Here is a 13,564-nt window from a genome sequence, read left to right as displayed (position 1 = left end):
GAGCAGGCAGAGCCACGTGCTATGAGCACCTCGGGTCTGTTCCGTTTTCCTACCCCACTGACCAGAGTGTGCATGGTGCCCTGGGGACTCCGGCTCTGCGAGAAGCCGAAACTCTTATCCCCTGGAGCAGCGGTCGCTCCAGTCCAGGCAGCAGGCAAGAAGGACCACCCTGCTCTGCTCTCCCTGGATGAGAGTGAACTTAAAGAGCAGTTTGTAAAAGGACACGGGCCAGGCGGCCAGGCAACCAACAAAACAAGCAACTGCGTGGTGCTCAGGCACGTCCCCTCAGGCATCGTCGTCAAGGTAGAGGAAGGAGGCCGTGGGGGCCCTGGTTTCTCCTGAGTGAAAACTTGTTCTCACCATGACCCTGGCAGTAGAGGGACTGCAGGTCCTGTGCCTGGTCCCGAGCGTTTCTCCCAGGCAGAACCTCCTGCATGGCGTCAGGAGCCTCCTTCCAGGAGGCTCTTACTGCTGCAGTTGCTCTCTTACTGCTGCTGTCCTTGAACTTGGCAGGCCACGGTTCTGGTCGAGCCACTGGGCTGCAGGGTGGCTTCAGAAAGCTCTGCGGCGCTGCCGTGAGCTCCAACCCCCAAGCAGCACGCGGGCCCAGGCTGTCCGCCGGTGGGCTCAGCCCTTAGCCTCCTGGCTGATCGCTCAGATGGTCACGTTCTCCATGTCCCTCCGTCCCCTCTCTGGTAAACGTCAGTGACATCTACCCTTCTGAGAAGGACTGAGTGAGATAACGTCGGCAAAACCCAATCCCAGCCCTCAGAAGAAAAACGCCAGGCACAGTTGCCTGTAGGGATCTTTCTTCCGAATATAAGAAAAACAACCTCCAGCTGTCAGTACATTCTGAACCTCTAGGAAATGGTACAGTGCTTTTCTCCTGCTTCCTGGTGTGGTAGCGGCCCACTGCCTCTGTGGAGCTGCCAGTCCACTCCGTATCCCCAGGGCCCTGAAGGCGGCACAAGCCTTGAGGCACAGCAGAGGGAGCAGAGGCAGGCGTTCGCACACCAGCGGGGCCTTTCGCAAGTGCTTATGTATCACGTGAGCTTGCGGCCGGCCCTGTTCTGAGCCACTTCACATTCTCGTTACAAGCCTACACTCATGATGTGGAATCTGAGGCACAAGGAGGCTCCTGCACCTGCAGGAGTGTCAGCCCAGACCAAACCCAAAGTCTGTTCCTAACAGCTGTTCTTCGCTGCCACGTTTTTGAGCCAAGAGCGTGTTAGTGAAAATCTCAATCATTTTTCTTTTCCTCCTCAAAAAAAGTGACATTCGTGAGCAACAAATAAAATTCTGAAACCCATTTTATATAGCTTACTCCAAATTTGCTTTTGGTACTATTCTTTCATCCTAATTTCACAGGATTTCTTTTATCAAATTGCTTTGCAAGGCACTCACCAGTGATAACGGAGATATTACGTAATGAATATCATGGCTGACTAATAATAAAGAGGCTATTTTCCTCCTTCAGAGAGAAGTTTACATTTATAAATGGGGCACACAAAGGGCTTGCTTAGACATACTGGTTGATGTTTTCAAAATTATTTGGGAACTTTATTTGAAGGCTACTGTTACTTCTAAACAAAACAACACTCCTAATATTGGAATAGTCACAGTGAAGACCACATAATACAGCTGGGGTGTGGGACTGGGCGGGGGCCGAGCAGAGGCAGGAAAGGGTATGGCCTTCGTCCTGTAACTGACCTACTGGGACTCCTGACAAGTGGCTTTCCCTCTGCGGGCCTGACCCCTCTATAAAGGGACTAGGTTGAATTTAATGATTCCTGAGGTCCTGCCCAGAACACACTGGCTTTCACATTATGAAATATTATCTCTTACAGTGCCACCAGACTAGATCCGTCGATCAAAACAGAAAGCTAGCTCGGAGAATCCTGCAAGAGAAAGTGGATGTTTTCTACAACGGTGAAAACAGTCCTGTTTACAAAGAAAAACGAGAGGCAGAGAAGAGAAAGCAAGAAAGGAAAAAAAGAGCAAAGGAGACCCTAGAGAAAAAGAAACTCCTGAAAGAACAATGCGAATCAAGTAAAAATGTGCCCAGAGAAAGGACTGCAGATTCTGACTGAAAGAACCTGCCGGATGGGACTTCCCTGGTGGCGCAGTGGTTAAGAATCCGCCTGCTGATGCAGGGGACACGGGTTCGAGCCCTGGTCTGGGAAGATCCCACATGCCACGGAGCAGCTAAGCCCGTGCACCACAACTACTGAGCCTGCGCTCTAGAGCCCGCGTGCCACAACTACTGAAGCCTGCACACCTAGAGCCCGTGCTCCGCAACAAGAGAAGCCACCGCAATGAGAAGCCCACGCGCCGCAACGAAGAGTAGCCTCCACTCGCCACAACTAGAGAAAGCCCACGCGCAGCAACGAAGACCCAATGCAGCCAAAAATAAATAATTAATTTTAAAAAAAGAACCTGCCGGATGCCTCCAGGGACGGCGTGAGCTCCACCACCAGTGCAGCTGTGACGGGCTCCAGAGACAGCAGAGTTTCTAAACAGCAGACAAACTGTAGTGAATAGCAGTGCACACTTTGAGAATAAAACTGTAAAAAGAAACACAAGGAAGTCATTACTGTAGAAGGACAAGGGCACTTTTTGGGGGGAGGAAAGGCTGTCACTGTGACGCGGGGCTAGGAGGGGCTTCTGGGCGGCTGACAAGTTCTATTTCTTGACCTGGACGGTAGTTAGAAGTATGTCACCTTTTAAGCTATACATTTGTGTGACTGTATCTGTATCTGCACCACGAGGCTTGTGGGAACTTAGTTCCCCGACCAGGGATTGAACCTGGGCCCTGGCAGTGAGAGCGCACAGTCCTAACCACTGGACCGCCAGGGAATTCCCCAATGAAAATATTTTCTGAAAAAACGCATTAATGTTAATAATGGACTTTTTATGGGAAACTATAGAATTGAGTCAAACAATAGCATTTAGTGCCTCCTTGTCATCTGCTGGAAGGTCATTGCTCAGTGATACATAGATGTCATTAAGAGAACAAAAGAAAACAAGATGGCGAAAGATTTACAAGTTAGTAAGTTACTTGCCCATTTACCCATTAGCTTAATAGACTGTATGTTGACAAGTAACCTCTCTGATGTGGAAATACACATGTCATTCTCTGTATGCTGATTTACAAGTAGTAGGTTTATAAAAGATGAGGTTTCAGAAACTTGGGTTTGTGAATTTGCTTGATACCATCCTTCAAGCTGGATTTGACCTTACAAATTGTTTGGGGGTTTTTAGGCATGGTTTGTTAGAACACATCTGGAAGTTTATGCATAAAACTAGTAGGGAAACAAACCGTGAGGTGAGAAGGCCACTGTCAGACACAGGGTCTGCCTCATCAGTGAAGACCAGACTGCATGCATCCAAATAAAGTTACCTGTAAAGAAGCCAGGTAAGGGTCTTCTCACCTCGGAGTAGCCTGGTTTGGAAGTTTAGCTCTACGCAAGGCTCTCGACCTCTGGTCGCAGTGTGCAGGGCCCTTCCCAGGTCCAACCTCCTTTTAGAAGGGAGCCAAGTGAAGGATCTGGAATGGTACACAGAAGACCGTAATAGTGGAAGGGAATTTGGGGAGCTTCAGACAAGAGGGACAAAAGCTTTAACTTCCGTCTCCCCCCTTCTTGAACCTTTTTGAATTTCCTGTCACATCCACGAAGGAGATGCAGACAAGCCGACTGCCTAGTACCCATTCCTCTGGCCTTTAGAGCTGTCATGGCTGGGACCTGGCCTCATGCCTGTGAAACCGACCAGGTCCCTCCTTTTGTCTTAGTCTACCCCTCACCATGGTAAATCCTCATTACATCGGGATCGGTGCGTAAGGATGACCTCAAAGTCCCTTTGGAAGGCACTGTTGGGGACCACCCCATGCATTCTCAACACATCCGAGGCAACCCAGTTTTCCCAGCACCAGAGCAGGTAGTTCTTCCAGTGAGAACAGGATGAAATAGCCAGCTTGAGTTCAAATGCTCACAGGTTAAGTTCCTAAAAACAGAATGGCCTAACCTGGGGGAGCGCAGAAAGGGCGAAATCAGTAACATCGCCTCTAGTTTTCCTTCCTGGCACACACTTAACATCTGCTGCAGTTAAGATGCATCCATGACGCAGCTTCACCTGATCCCTGCCTTCTGACGTAACCGACACATCCTGTCCCTGGCCTGTTGTGCTACTGATACTGTCACGCAAACTGTTTCTGGACCAGGGGGGGAAATGCCCTTTGACAGGTCTCTCCCCACTCTCGCTGAGGAGCCGTTCTTTAAAATACCACCAAGAATTTGCGGAACCCACATCTTAAAACAAGCTGTTAATGAAAATAAGCTTTATTACATCGAGTAATAAATACAAAGATGCAAACAGTTCCATTTTCTTCCAGATGTTTGGATCAACTTACAGGAAAGGCAGAACTGAAATCTACATACAGTGTCAGGAAAAATTTCGGGATCCCTGTCGGGTTTGGTTTGGGAGGTTGCTTTTCTGTATGTATAACTTGTGCGTTTTTAAAATCGACTTCAGAGCACTAATAGTCATGCAAATGCTTAAGCAAAAAAAAACTTACGTTAAGCAGAATCTCTAGTGTATGGGCAACGAGGGGACCAGCTACTAGTTAAGTGTGCTGTCAAGTCCGCACTACAAAAAGAAACCCTTCGAGTTGTATCAGCTTATGAAAAGGATCAAAGAACAATGCGGGTAACGTAAATGTATTCAAGAGAGCGAGACACTGGTATCTTGGAGGCAAACTAGTTTGCTGTAAGATAGGTAATTTTTACGTGCATCTTTTGAATCAATGCTTTAAAAAAACAACAACACACACCTGGGTAGTTCCTATTTAAAATGTAACTCCCAATCAACTGCAAAATCTTTCCTCAATCTTACAGACTGTAGGTTCGGAGCCTAGCGAACCACGGGAGGGGCAGGGGGAGGAGAAACCAAACTGTTACCATTTTGAAAACAAAAGTTTCATCTGAACAGGGGAGATGAACTGTAACTTCTCTCCAAAGATGGAAAACCGTCCAGGCTCACAGGGCGGCTAGGACCTGGCATTCCGTTCCGTTTCAGCCAAGCACTCCCGCACCAATCCCCGAGCGTGGATGATGCCTGGGAGAGAAGCAGAGGCGGGCGTCAGCCGGCAGCACCCATTCCAGAAGAGGAGGAGGGTCCTTCCAAACCAACCGCGAAACCCTCGGACTGGAGGAAACTCGGGACCCGCATAACCCCATCCCACCCCTCAAAGCCAAAACCCCTCTTCACGTCTCCCTAAAAGTTTCTTCCCATGCTCAAGGTGACAGCCAGCAAGCTCTCTTTTTATGACGTGACTCTCTATTTGAACCATGTTACCATCCAGATGACAGGAGTAAGTGTGTCCCCACCCAAGTTCTTTAAGCAGGGACCCGCTTTGGAGATTCCACGCCTTCAAACCATTATTTTTCCTAAATTCTAGAAAGGGCCTGACAATGTCAGGCAGCCTGCCTGGTTTGGGTGCGAGACGAGTGCTCACTCAGGCCACCTTGGTCCACTGATTTGTCCTTCCCCCCCGGGGGACGGGTGCCATCTTCTGCACTATTATTCTCCCCTCATCTTTTATCTCTATAGTTTGGGAGTTATCGCTTGTTTGGGTTTTGTAGGTTTTTTTTTTCTTTTTTTGGCTTTACTGAACTTCATGAAATATTGATTTCATTTTAATAGATACCAAGAATCTACTCCTTCCAAGAGGTGACCCCCCCAGAGGGCACTGGGAATGACACCCCAAGTCACTCAGGTGTCCCCACCTCACAAATCTTACCCCCGAGAGCTTCCGAAGACTTTCTGGAAAGGGCTGTGTAGCTACTGTCGCAGCTACTCCACTCTGCCATTGTACTGTGACAGCAGCCGCAGACATTAATAAGCAATGGGTGTGGCCACGTTCCAACAAGTCTTTACTTACAACACTGAAGTCAGAATTTCACATAATTTTCACATGTCACAAAATCTTATTTTTTTCACCATTAAAAACCGCAAAAAACATTCTTGGCGCTTGACTCCCTTGTGTCCTATGACCCTTCTTACTTGCTATGATGTAAACTTGGCCACCTTACTGGTCAGGGTGACTGTGGGACCAGCTGCTCACCCAGGATGTGCCCTGAAGCAGTCACCAGGTGTATCCATGTGTTGACCTGAACTGCCAGCTTTGTTGGGAGGCTGCAGGTCGCCTGTCAGAAAGACTGCAGGGTCCAGCATCTTCCCAGGCATTTGCAATCAGGTAACCGGCACTCCCATTACCAGGACTGTGGGCAGAGCGATGCCCACCTTACTGACCCCCAGGGCTGGATTGGGGGTTAAGCTCCTTCTCTCCCCCGAGCCCTCTTCCGTTCTAGCCTCTAACTGCCAGCCCCCCTCCCCACACCTGTGCCTGTTATTCCCAGATCCAGCTCTGCAATCGGTCAGTCTCTTCACAAAGGTGTCATGAACCGGCCCACTGCTCTGGATGGGAGCCTGTCCTCAGCCGGCCTCGCCCATCACTGGAGCCATGGCCTCAACTGCAGCCCCCCTGTCACGCCCCAGATTTATAGCCACAGAACATTTCCCTCTCGATTTTCCCCAAATTTGCTTCTCTAACCTTAAAAAAAAAAACCTCCTAAAATTACATTCACACATAAGCCACCGTGCTCTGAACTGCCACCTTCTAAAATAGAAATCCTTTTCTCCTCTCCACGCCGCTTTCACTTCATGAAGCAGCAAAAACCAACCTATTTCTCTGCCTTCTGAAGTCAGCTGGCCAGTCACCTCTTCACGTGAGTCACTTTCTTTCTGTGGCACCATCCTCCCGCCCTTCCTCCCTCTTCAATCAGGAAAGAACTTCAAAGCGTTCTCACTCTCCCGCCCCAGACTGGGATGGACCACACACCCCCCTGGGCCCCGCTCCAAGGAGGACAGCAGAAGGCAACGCAGGCCCCCTTGGCCTCGTGTCACTGGCCTCACCCAAGTTGGGAGCCTACCTTATTGGGCCGCCCAGGGCTCCTAGGACCAGTGTCGGCCAACGGGAGCAGAGCGGGCGTGAGGCAGAGCTGCAGCATCTGGGTACCAAGACTTTTTTTTTTTTGCCGCACCACGAAGCTTGTAGGATCTTAGTTCCCTGACCAGGGATCGAACCCGAGGCCGTTGCAGTGGAAGCGCAGAGTCCTAACCACTGTCCCGCCAGGGGAGTCCTGGGGATTCCCTTCTTAGACGCTGCATCTGACAACTGGCTGCCAAGCCCCTTCCATCAGATGTACATCCCACAGACCCGCTCACCCAGTCTGACACCTCCACAGCCAACGGTAATTCTGTAACAAAGTGGGAGCCCCGGTGCCGCGGGGGACTCTTCCGTCTGCCACCCTCTGTTTTCCCCAGAAAATCTTTCAAGACAGTTACTAGGCCAGTGCCGTGGGGTCCGCCAGCAGCGAGGCGTCACCTGTCAGGGGAGTCCCGGGCTCACGACTTACCTCGTTTTAGTCTCTCCATCGCGCTCTTGCTGCCTGCGTAGGTGGGTCTGATCTCTTTCCCCAACTCTTCGATGATGGCCAACAGCTCAGCGTATTTGCTCTGGGGCACCTGGCTGTTCCCAGTTCCCTAGAATCAGAAAGAAAACGGTTCAGAAGGATTGAACCCAACCTGACCCCAATGCCGTGGTCAGGACCCCACGGCATGCCAGCTGCACGAGGACAGGGCTGGGGAGAGGCCCGAGCCGGGGGCAGGTGGTGGAGGGAGGGCGGCCTGGCCCAGACTCCAGGGCAGCTGCGGCCAGGCACAGCCCACCTGGGCGACAAGCACAGAGCAGGGAGCCGGCCCTCTCTACTGTCCCCACACACCCAAGGCAACCACCCAGCAGTCTGGAGAAAGCCCTTTTATCATCTCAAATGAAAAAAAAGAAAAAAGACTGGCTTGTCGATAGGAAAGTGTTCACTGAGAATTTCCTTGAAGGAGCCGATGGGCGGGCAAGTGATGGGGGGGAGGGGGGATGCTGAGGGTCCAGAGTGGGCGGAAGAGATGGAGGCCACACAGTGAGGTCAGCAGGACCACAAAAACTGCCAGGGACCACCCAGACAGAGCCCAGAATGTATTTAAATTCATCCATCCTCCCCCGCAGGCAGGGCCCACCACACAGAAACCCTTTCTCTCCAGAACCCCACGAACAGCCCGAGCAAACACCTGGAGCAGGGAGGCTGGGTCCCGCCGGCCTGTGGGCCTCAGCCGGGCCTCCCTGCCCCTCCCCCTCCTCCCCCCCTCCCCCACAGCTGCATCAGGGAGGCCACCTCCCCCGAGGCCCTCGCCTGCTCCCCGCTCCCCCCCCCCTCCCCCCCTCCCCCACAGCTGCATCAGGGAGGCCACCTCCCCCGAGGCCCTCGCCTGCTCCCCGCTCCTCTGCCGCCTCCGCCTCCTGGTCCTTCCTCCTCTCCTCGTCCAGCTCAGCAGCAGCCTCCTGCCGCCACCTCTTCAGGGGAGCCTCGCCTGTGGCCGCCTCCCCTCCTGGGGCAGGACAGCCTGGCGGGGCCACGGCTCCCAGCCGCGCTGCCTCATCCGTGGGGCCGGCCTCCGTGGCGACCTCGGAACGCGAGTGGCAGCCACGGGAAACTCCCGGCTGGAGGCCCGGGTCCCCCCACTGGCGGCCAGCGGCTGCCTACCCTGAGGGCCCGCCAATCCGGTGGGGAAAGCAAGTCTCGGCGAGGTTGGGGCAGGAGCGGTCCACAGTCCCGTAACTGGTGGAACCAGGTGTAAAACTGAGAGGCCAGCAGCTCTCGGTGCAACGCACCTGGACTCCACTAGGATATGGGCCCGTCCTCCCTGCAGGGCCCATGACCTTGTGGGGAGTGAGTGGGAGCAGGGCCCCCCTCCTCCGTCCAAGCTCAGATCCAGAGTCAAGGCCAGACCTCACTTCCCCAGGGACCAGGCACGAGGAGGCCCACCAGGGATACACATGGGGTGGTGGCCCCATCAGGAACTGTGGCTCTCGGGGCTTCCAGCCTTCTTTGGGCTCTCCCACCCCTTCCTGTCACTCGGTGTCCCCCGTGAAACCCCCTCTGCCACTTCTCCATTCTGATGCCCTGAGCCCTGGGTTGAGAAAGCTCAGATGACAGCTCCATCATTTCTACTCCTTTCACCGCTTCCCCTCTGGCCCAGGCCGCACCTAGGGCCCCTCCCACCGCACATCCCACCCCCGCTGCCATACCTGGGTGTAGCCTAGAGATGGCGGCCCGTAGTCACTCAGCAGCTGGCGGTACTGTGATGACGTCGCCATACTGGTGGAGGGCGGGTGGACACTCCCAGCTACGGGGGAGGAGACAGGAGTCAGTAATCAAGTAGCCTTGGCTAACTGTATCCGAGGTAAGGACTCTGAGTCCCCCTGCCCAGAACTCATGCCATCAACAGTGGTCTTTTGTCTCTGAGGATACAGAACCCTATTCCTGTCCCCTAGTTTGGCCACGGCTGATACTCGGCGTAGATGACTGATGGTAAAATGTAGCTAACAGACCACTGCTCTTCAGACCCACCACCACAGCAGACATTGCTAATCAATCACAGAAATCCTTCCCATACATGCAGTCAAAACTGGTAGCAAAGACGAAAGCTGCTGCTATTCTCAGCCTAACCCTTGCAAGTCCCCTTTTCCTGGGTCCTGCTCCCCAGAGATTGATATCCTAGAGACACATGGCTGCCACAAGAGCCCATCTGCTACTAAGGCTGGCCCACACCTGGGCTGAGACTTCCTGTGTGCCCAAACCTCTGCTGGAGTATATGGTGAGGAAGACAGGGGACGATCTGGAGGTTGTGAGACCCAACCCTGGCTGGGGACTGGAGTACTGGACACAAAGTCAGGAATCTGGAGCACATCACAGCCTGTCTGTGTGTCCTCGGACAAGCCCCTCAACCTCTCTGAGCTCCTGTCGCCCCTCCCCAAAGAGGGGACAAGACTCTCGGCAGTCTGAATCTATGCCCAGCTGGCTTCACCCCCATGGGGGAGGTGTAAGACCCCACTTACGGACTGCAACACTGGGAGACACTGTCCCTCAGCAGAGGGACCACAGGGGGCCAGGGCCCGGCTCAGAATGGAGTCTCCTGCATGGGGGGTGGGGAGGCCCTCAGCAGGGAATTTTCCAGCTCCAGCTCAGTAGCTGGAAGCACGCAGACCCATAATGGCGTCCGAGTGGTCATTAGCGAGTAAAGGATGTCCTGCAGAATTACGAACAGCGGTAACCATGGAGAATCTACCTAGCCCTCCTCAGCAGCTGCCCGCAGGCCTCCACGCGCGGCCGGGGAGCAGCTTCCCCTCTGCCTGCTTTCCCCAGAGCCAAACTGTCTCTCTCTCACGCACACGGCGGGCTCTGCAGACTTGGCCCCGGGGATGGACAGCTGGTGCCAGGCCAGCCAAACCGACCAGCTGCTCATCTGGTGTGGGCAAGGGGAGGGGGCAGGGGAGGAAGGAAGTTCAGGAGCTCAGCCTGCTGGAGCTGGAAGGGGCCCTGGAGCCCCTCACTGCAGAGACAGAAACACAGACCAGAAAGGGCGGGCACTGCCCCAGGCCACACAGCACAGAAGAGACTAACACACCGCACCTGTCCCTCTGTCCAGGAGCCGTAGACAGCTTGATACCCGACGTGTCTTCCTCGGTCTCAGGCCTGCCTGGGTTTCTCCACTGGGACCCAGATTTATGCTCAAACACAGGATGCCCAGTCAGGAAACGTGAATCCTGCCACGTGTAAGCTGGGACTGGGCACAGCACTACGCTCCTCCGAGCCTCACCACCACGCCTCTACGGTGGGGTAGCTGAAACACCTGTGCTACAGAACCACACCTCCGTCTGAAGCAGCTGCGGGTGTGCAGTGGCGAGAACACAGGAATGTGGCAGGGCGGGTGACCCCCCAGCTCCCCTCGCCACATCAGCCAAACCCCAATTTCCTGACCTTCTGATGTGGGCGGTGAGTGCAGTCTGGGCAGCTCAGGCTTTGCTGCCCTAGGCCAGGGTTCAAGTCCCGCCCACCACAACTTATCACGCCTCTCTGAAAGGCCAGGATGCTAAACGCAAGACCGTGGCAGCGGCGGGGGGGCGGGGCGGGGGGCGTTGTTGGGGGTGTCGGTCTACTGCACCGCTCGGCACTTCAAGCCATCTAGAAGATTCCAGCCCCCTGGCAGGAGGTGAGCTGGACACCTCTGGCTCATTCTCTGCACTACCTCCTGCCCTCCTTCTCTCGCTGCAAGTCTGTATTTCTTGCCTCCCCGACCCATCTTCTCTCCCACAGCCAAGGGCTTGGACTAGGAGCCAGTCCAGCTGCGCCATACGTGGCTGTGTGACCTAAGACAAGGCCCTTCCCTCTCTGGGCCTCAGTTTCTCCATCTGTTTGAGGTGATGGTTCCCACCAGAATGTCTCAAGGCCCTAGATGCTGCTCCTCCAGGGTGCCGGGGTTAGGTCCCGGGGGGCTGAGCGGAGGAGGAGGAATGGGTTGGGGGCTTGGGGGATGGGAGTCAGGCAACAGTTTGGAGCTTGACTTTCTCACGGCCTGGGTGATGTGGTAGGTAACCCCGACTGTGTGCCAGCGCCAGTCCCTTACTCGGTGTTCAGAGGGGGGTGTCTGTGGCCCTGGAGAGAGCTGGCGGAAGGGGCCCGAGTCCCACTCATGCCCACACCTTCCTGCAGACACAGCGGCCGGCTGCCGGAGGCCTAGGAGAAAACCAGACCGGGCGTGAGCACAGCCGTCACGGAGCATCGCAGACAATGTGTGTAGTGTGCAGGGACCAGGGAGGGCCCGGGGACCAGGGAGGGACTGGCAGAGGCCAGCAGCTCCTGGGGCCAGGCACAGCTCCCCGCCCCCAAGCCAGACAAAGAGCGCCCGGGGCCTGGGGAGCTGGCGGCCTTCCCGCCACTTGGGGCGCCTGGGGGGGCTCTCCGGCGGGGAGGCGGGGGCTTTGTCTAACTCCGCCACTGCCACCGCCGGCCAGGCCGAGGCTTGGCAACTCTCGAGCAGGAGGCAGGGCTGGAGGGTGTGAGGGATGATGACAAGGAAGCCGGAGGAGCGGCAGCGGAGAGTCCATCTTGGATGCAAATGGCACGGGGAGATCCGGCCTTTCTAAAGGGGTCCACGGGGAGGGGGTCGGCCCCACCAAAACACCAGAGACCTGGGGGCCTCAGCAGTCCTCCTGGAGTTCACCGCAGGAGAAAGAAGAAAATCTGTGTACAGGTGCTAGCCAGCCCAGAGGGCTTCGGGGTCCCCAGTGGGTGCCTCTGTCACTCTGTGACCCCAATCCCCGAAGGGCCCCATTCAGGGCGCCGGCCTCAACTGCACCAGGGCCGGCCTGAGATTTCCCGCCAGTCCGGTCTGGCAGCAAGACCCTCCACCCATCCCACCCCAGAGTCTGATGAGGGAGGCAGTGAGATACTGTGGCCACAAAGCCCGTCTTGGTAAGGTGTGCAGACCCCAGAAGAGGTGAGAACATCTGAGGAGAAAACAGGGGCTCTTGGGGCTTAGCACCCACATTTGACCAACTCAACTATCCCCCACCCCGTCCTTCCACTCCCTGAATCTTAACCCTTTCCAATCCCCAAATCTGTGTCCAAGAAGTTAAATACACACACACACACACACACACACACACCTATACACACATATGCATATACATATACTGCTTTCCTGGGGCCCTCTTCAAATTTTTGGAGTTATGGAGTCAACATTCGGAGACAAGGCCCAAAACTTTCGGCCAGCTGCCAGCGTGGCATTTCTGACCAGCGAGGCCAATCCCCTCCCTGCCAAGCCCCCTCCATGCACCTCGCTTTTTTGGAAGTTTGTTTCCCATCAAGAGTCTAAGGGAGAAGAACCTTGGTGAAGGGACAAAGCCGGTCGGCTCTGAACCCACAATTTCCCCTATCGCCCTCGGTCCCTGGGGCAAGACCCTAGGCACAGCCTAAAGCTGCCTGACAACTTCTGCAGGAGTTTCCTGGGACCGCCCAGCTCCAGCCCCAGGGAAAGGAGGGGACGGCCCCTCCGGCTTCCGAAGGAGGGGGCCTTCCAAACCCAGACTTGGGGGCTCCGAGATGCGGGGGCCCCGCTGAAACGACGCCCCCAGCCGCCGCCTCCAGGCTCTCCGAGGCCCCCAATCTCCTCCAACTTCTCTCCGCGCACGCCTTAAGGGACCTCCCGTGCGCCCCATTTTGAGCACCCCGTCCCACGCGCCAGGCCGGGCGGGCGCCCACCGACGATCTCCACTGCACCGCCGGTGACCCCAGCGGCCCCGCTCCCTCGGGGTCGGCTGCACCTGGCACGCTCGCCGCCCCGCAGCGCCGCCCGCGCGTGGCCCGGACTTGCTCACGTGCACCCCTGCCGCCCAGGCCCCCCTGCCCGGACCTGCCCCCAGCTCCCTAAGGGCGGCTCGCGCCGGGGTCCCGGCGCCCCGCTCCCGGCGCGGCCCGGCCGCTCCCGACTCCCGCCGGCTGGGGCCCTCGCCGAGCCGCCCAAAAGCCAAGGAAAAAGGAGCCGAGAAAGCCTCCCCCGCCCTCGCTCGCCGCGCTCCCCACGAGCCCTCGGCCGCCGGCGTGGGGGGGAC

At 55.7% G+C, this 13,564-nt stretch overlaps 2 protein-coding genes across 2 annotated transcripts in view; one reads left to right on the top strand and one right to left on the bottom strand.

Moving 5' to 3' along the window:
* On the top strand, positions 1-2,090 carry MTRFR (mitochondrial translation release factor in rescue). The gene is made up of 2 exons (XM_007448673.1): positions 1-303; positions 1,848-2,090. The coding sequence occupies exons 1-2, from the start codon at positions 22-24 to the stop codon at positions 2,088-2,090; spliced, it is 525 nt and encodes a 174-aa protein (XP_007448735.1). The 5' UTR covers positions 1-21.
* A 2,229-nt stretch (positions 2,091-4,319) lies between these two features.
* Positions 4,320-13,564, bottom strand: part of CDK2AP1 (cyclin dependent kinase 2 associated protein 1) — a 9,861-nt gene continuing 616 nt past the window's right edge. The window contains exons 2-4 of the mRNA XM_007448672.1: positions 9,200-9,297; positions 7,476-7,602; positions 4,320-5,112 (exon numbers count right to left, since the gene is read on the bottom strand). Of these exons, the coding sequence (XP_007448734.1) occupies positions 5,045-5,112; positions 7,476-7,602; positions 9,200-9,297 (293 nt within the window). The 3' untranslated portion in view covers positions 4,320-5,044. The remainder of the gene's footprint in view (positions 5,113-7,475; positions 7,603-9,199; positions 9,298-13,564) is intronic.

Source organism: Lipotes vexillifer, unplaced genomic scaffold (assembly GCF_000442215.2).
Source record: "Lipotes vexillifer unplaced genomic scaffold, Lipotes_vexillifer_v1.1 scaffold21, whole genome shotgun sequence".
Classification (NCBI taxonomy): domain Eukaryota; kingdom Metazoa; phylum Chordata; class Mammalia; order Artiodactyla; family Lipotidae; genus Lipotes; species Lipotes vexillifer.
Note: the sequence above shows the minus strand (reverse complement) of the source record. Positions and strands in the feature narration are given on the sequence as shown.

What these genes read in the sequence shown, in the direction of transcription:
- MTRFR (XM_007448673.1), top strand. Translation starts at nt 22, where the DNA reads ATGAGCACCTCGGGTCTGTTCCGTTTTCCTACCCCACTGACCAGAGTG. An exon ending in CCTCAGGCATCGTCGTCAAG is followed by an intron (nt 304 to 1,847) that starts GTAGAGGAAGGA and finishes TATCTCTTACAG; the next exon opens with TGCCACCAGACTAGATCCGT.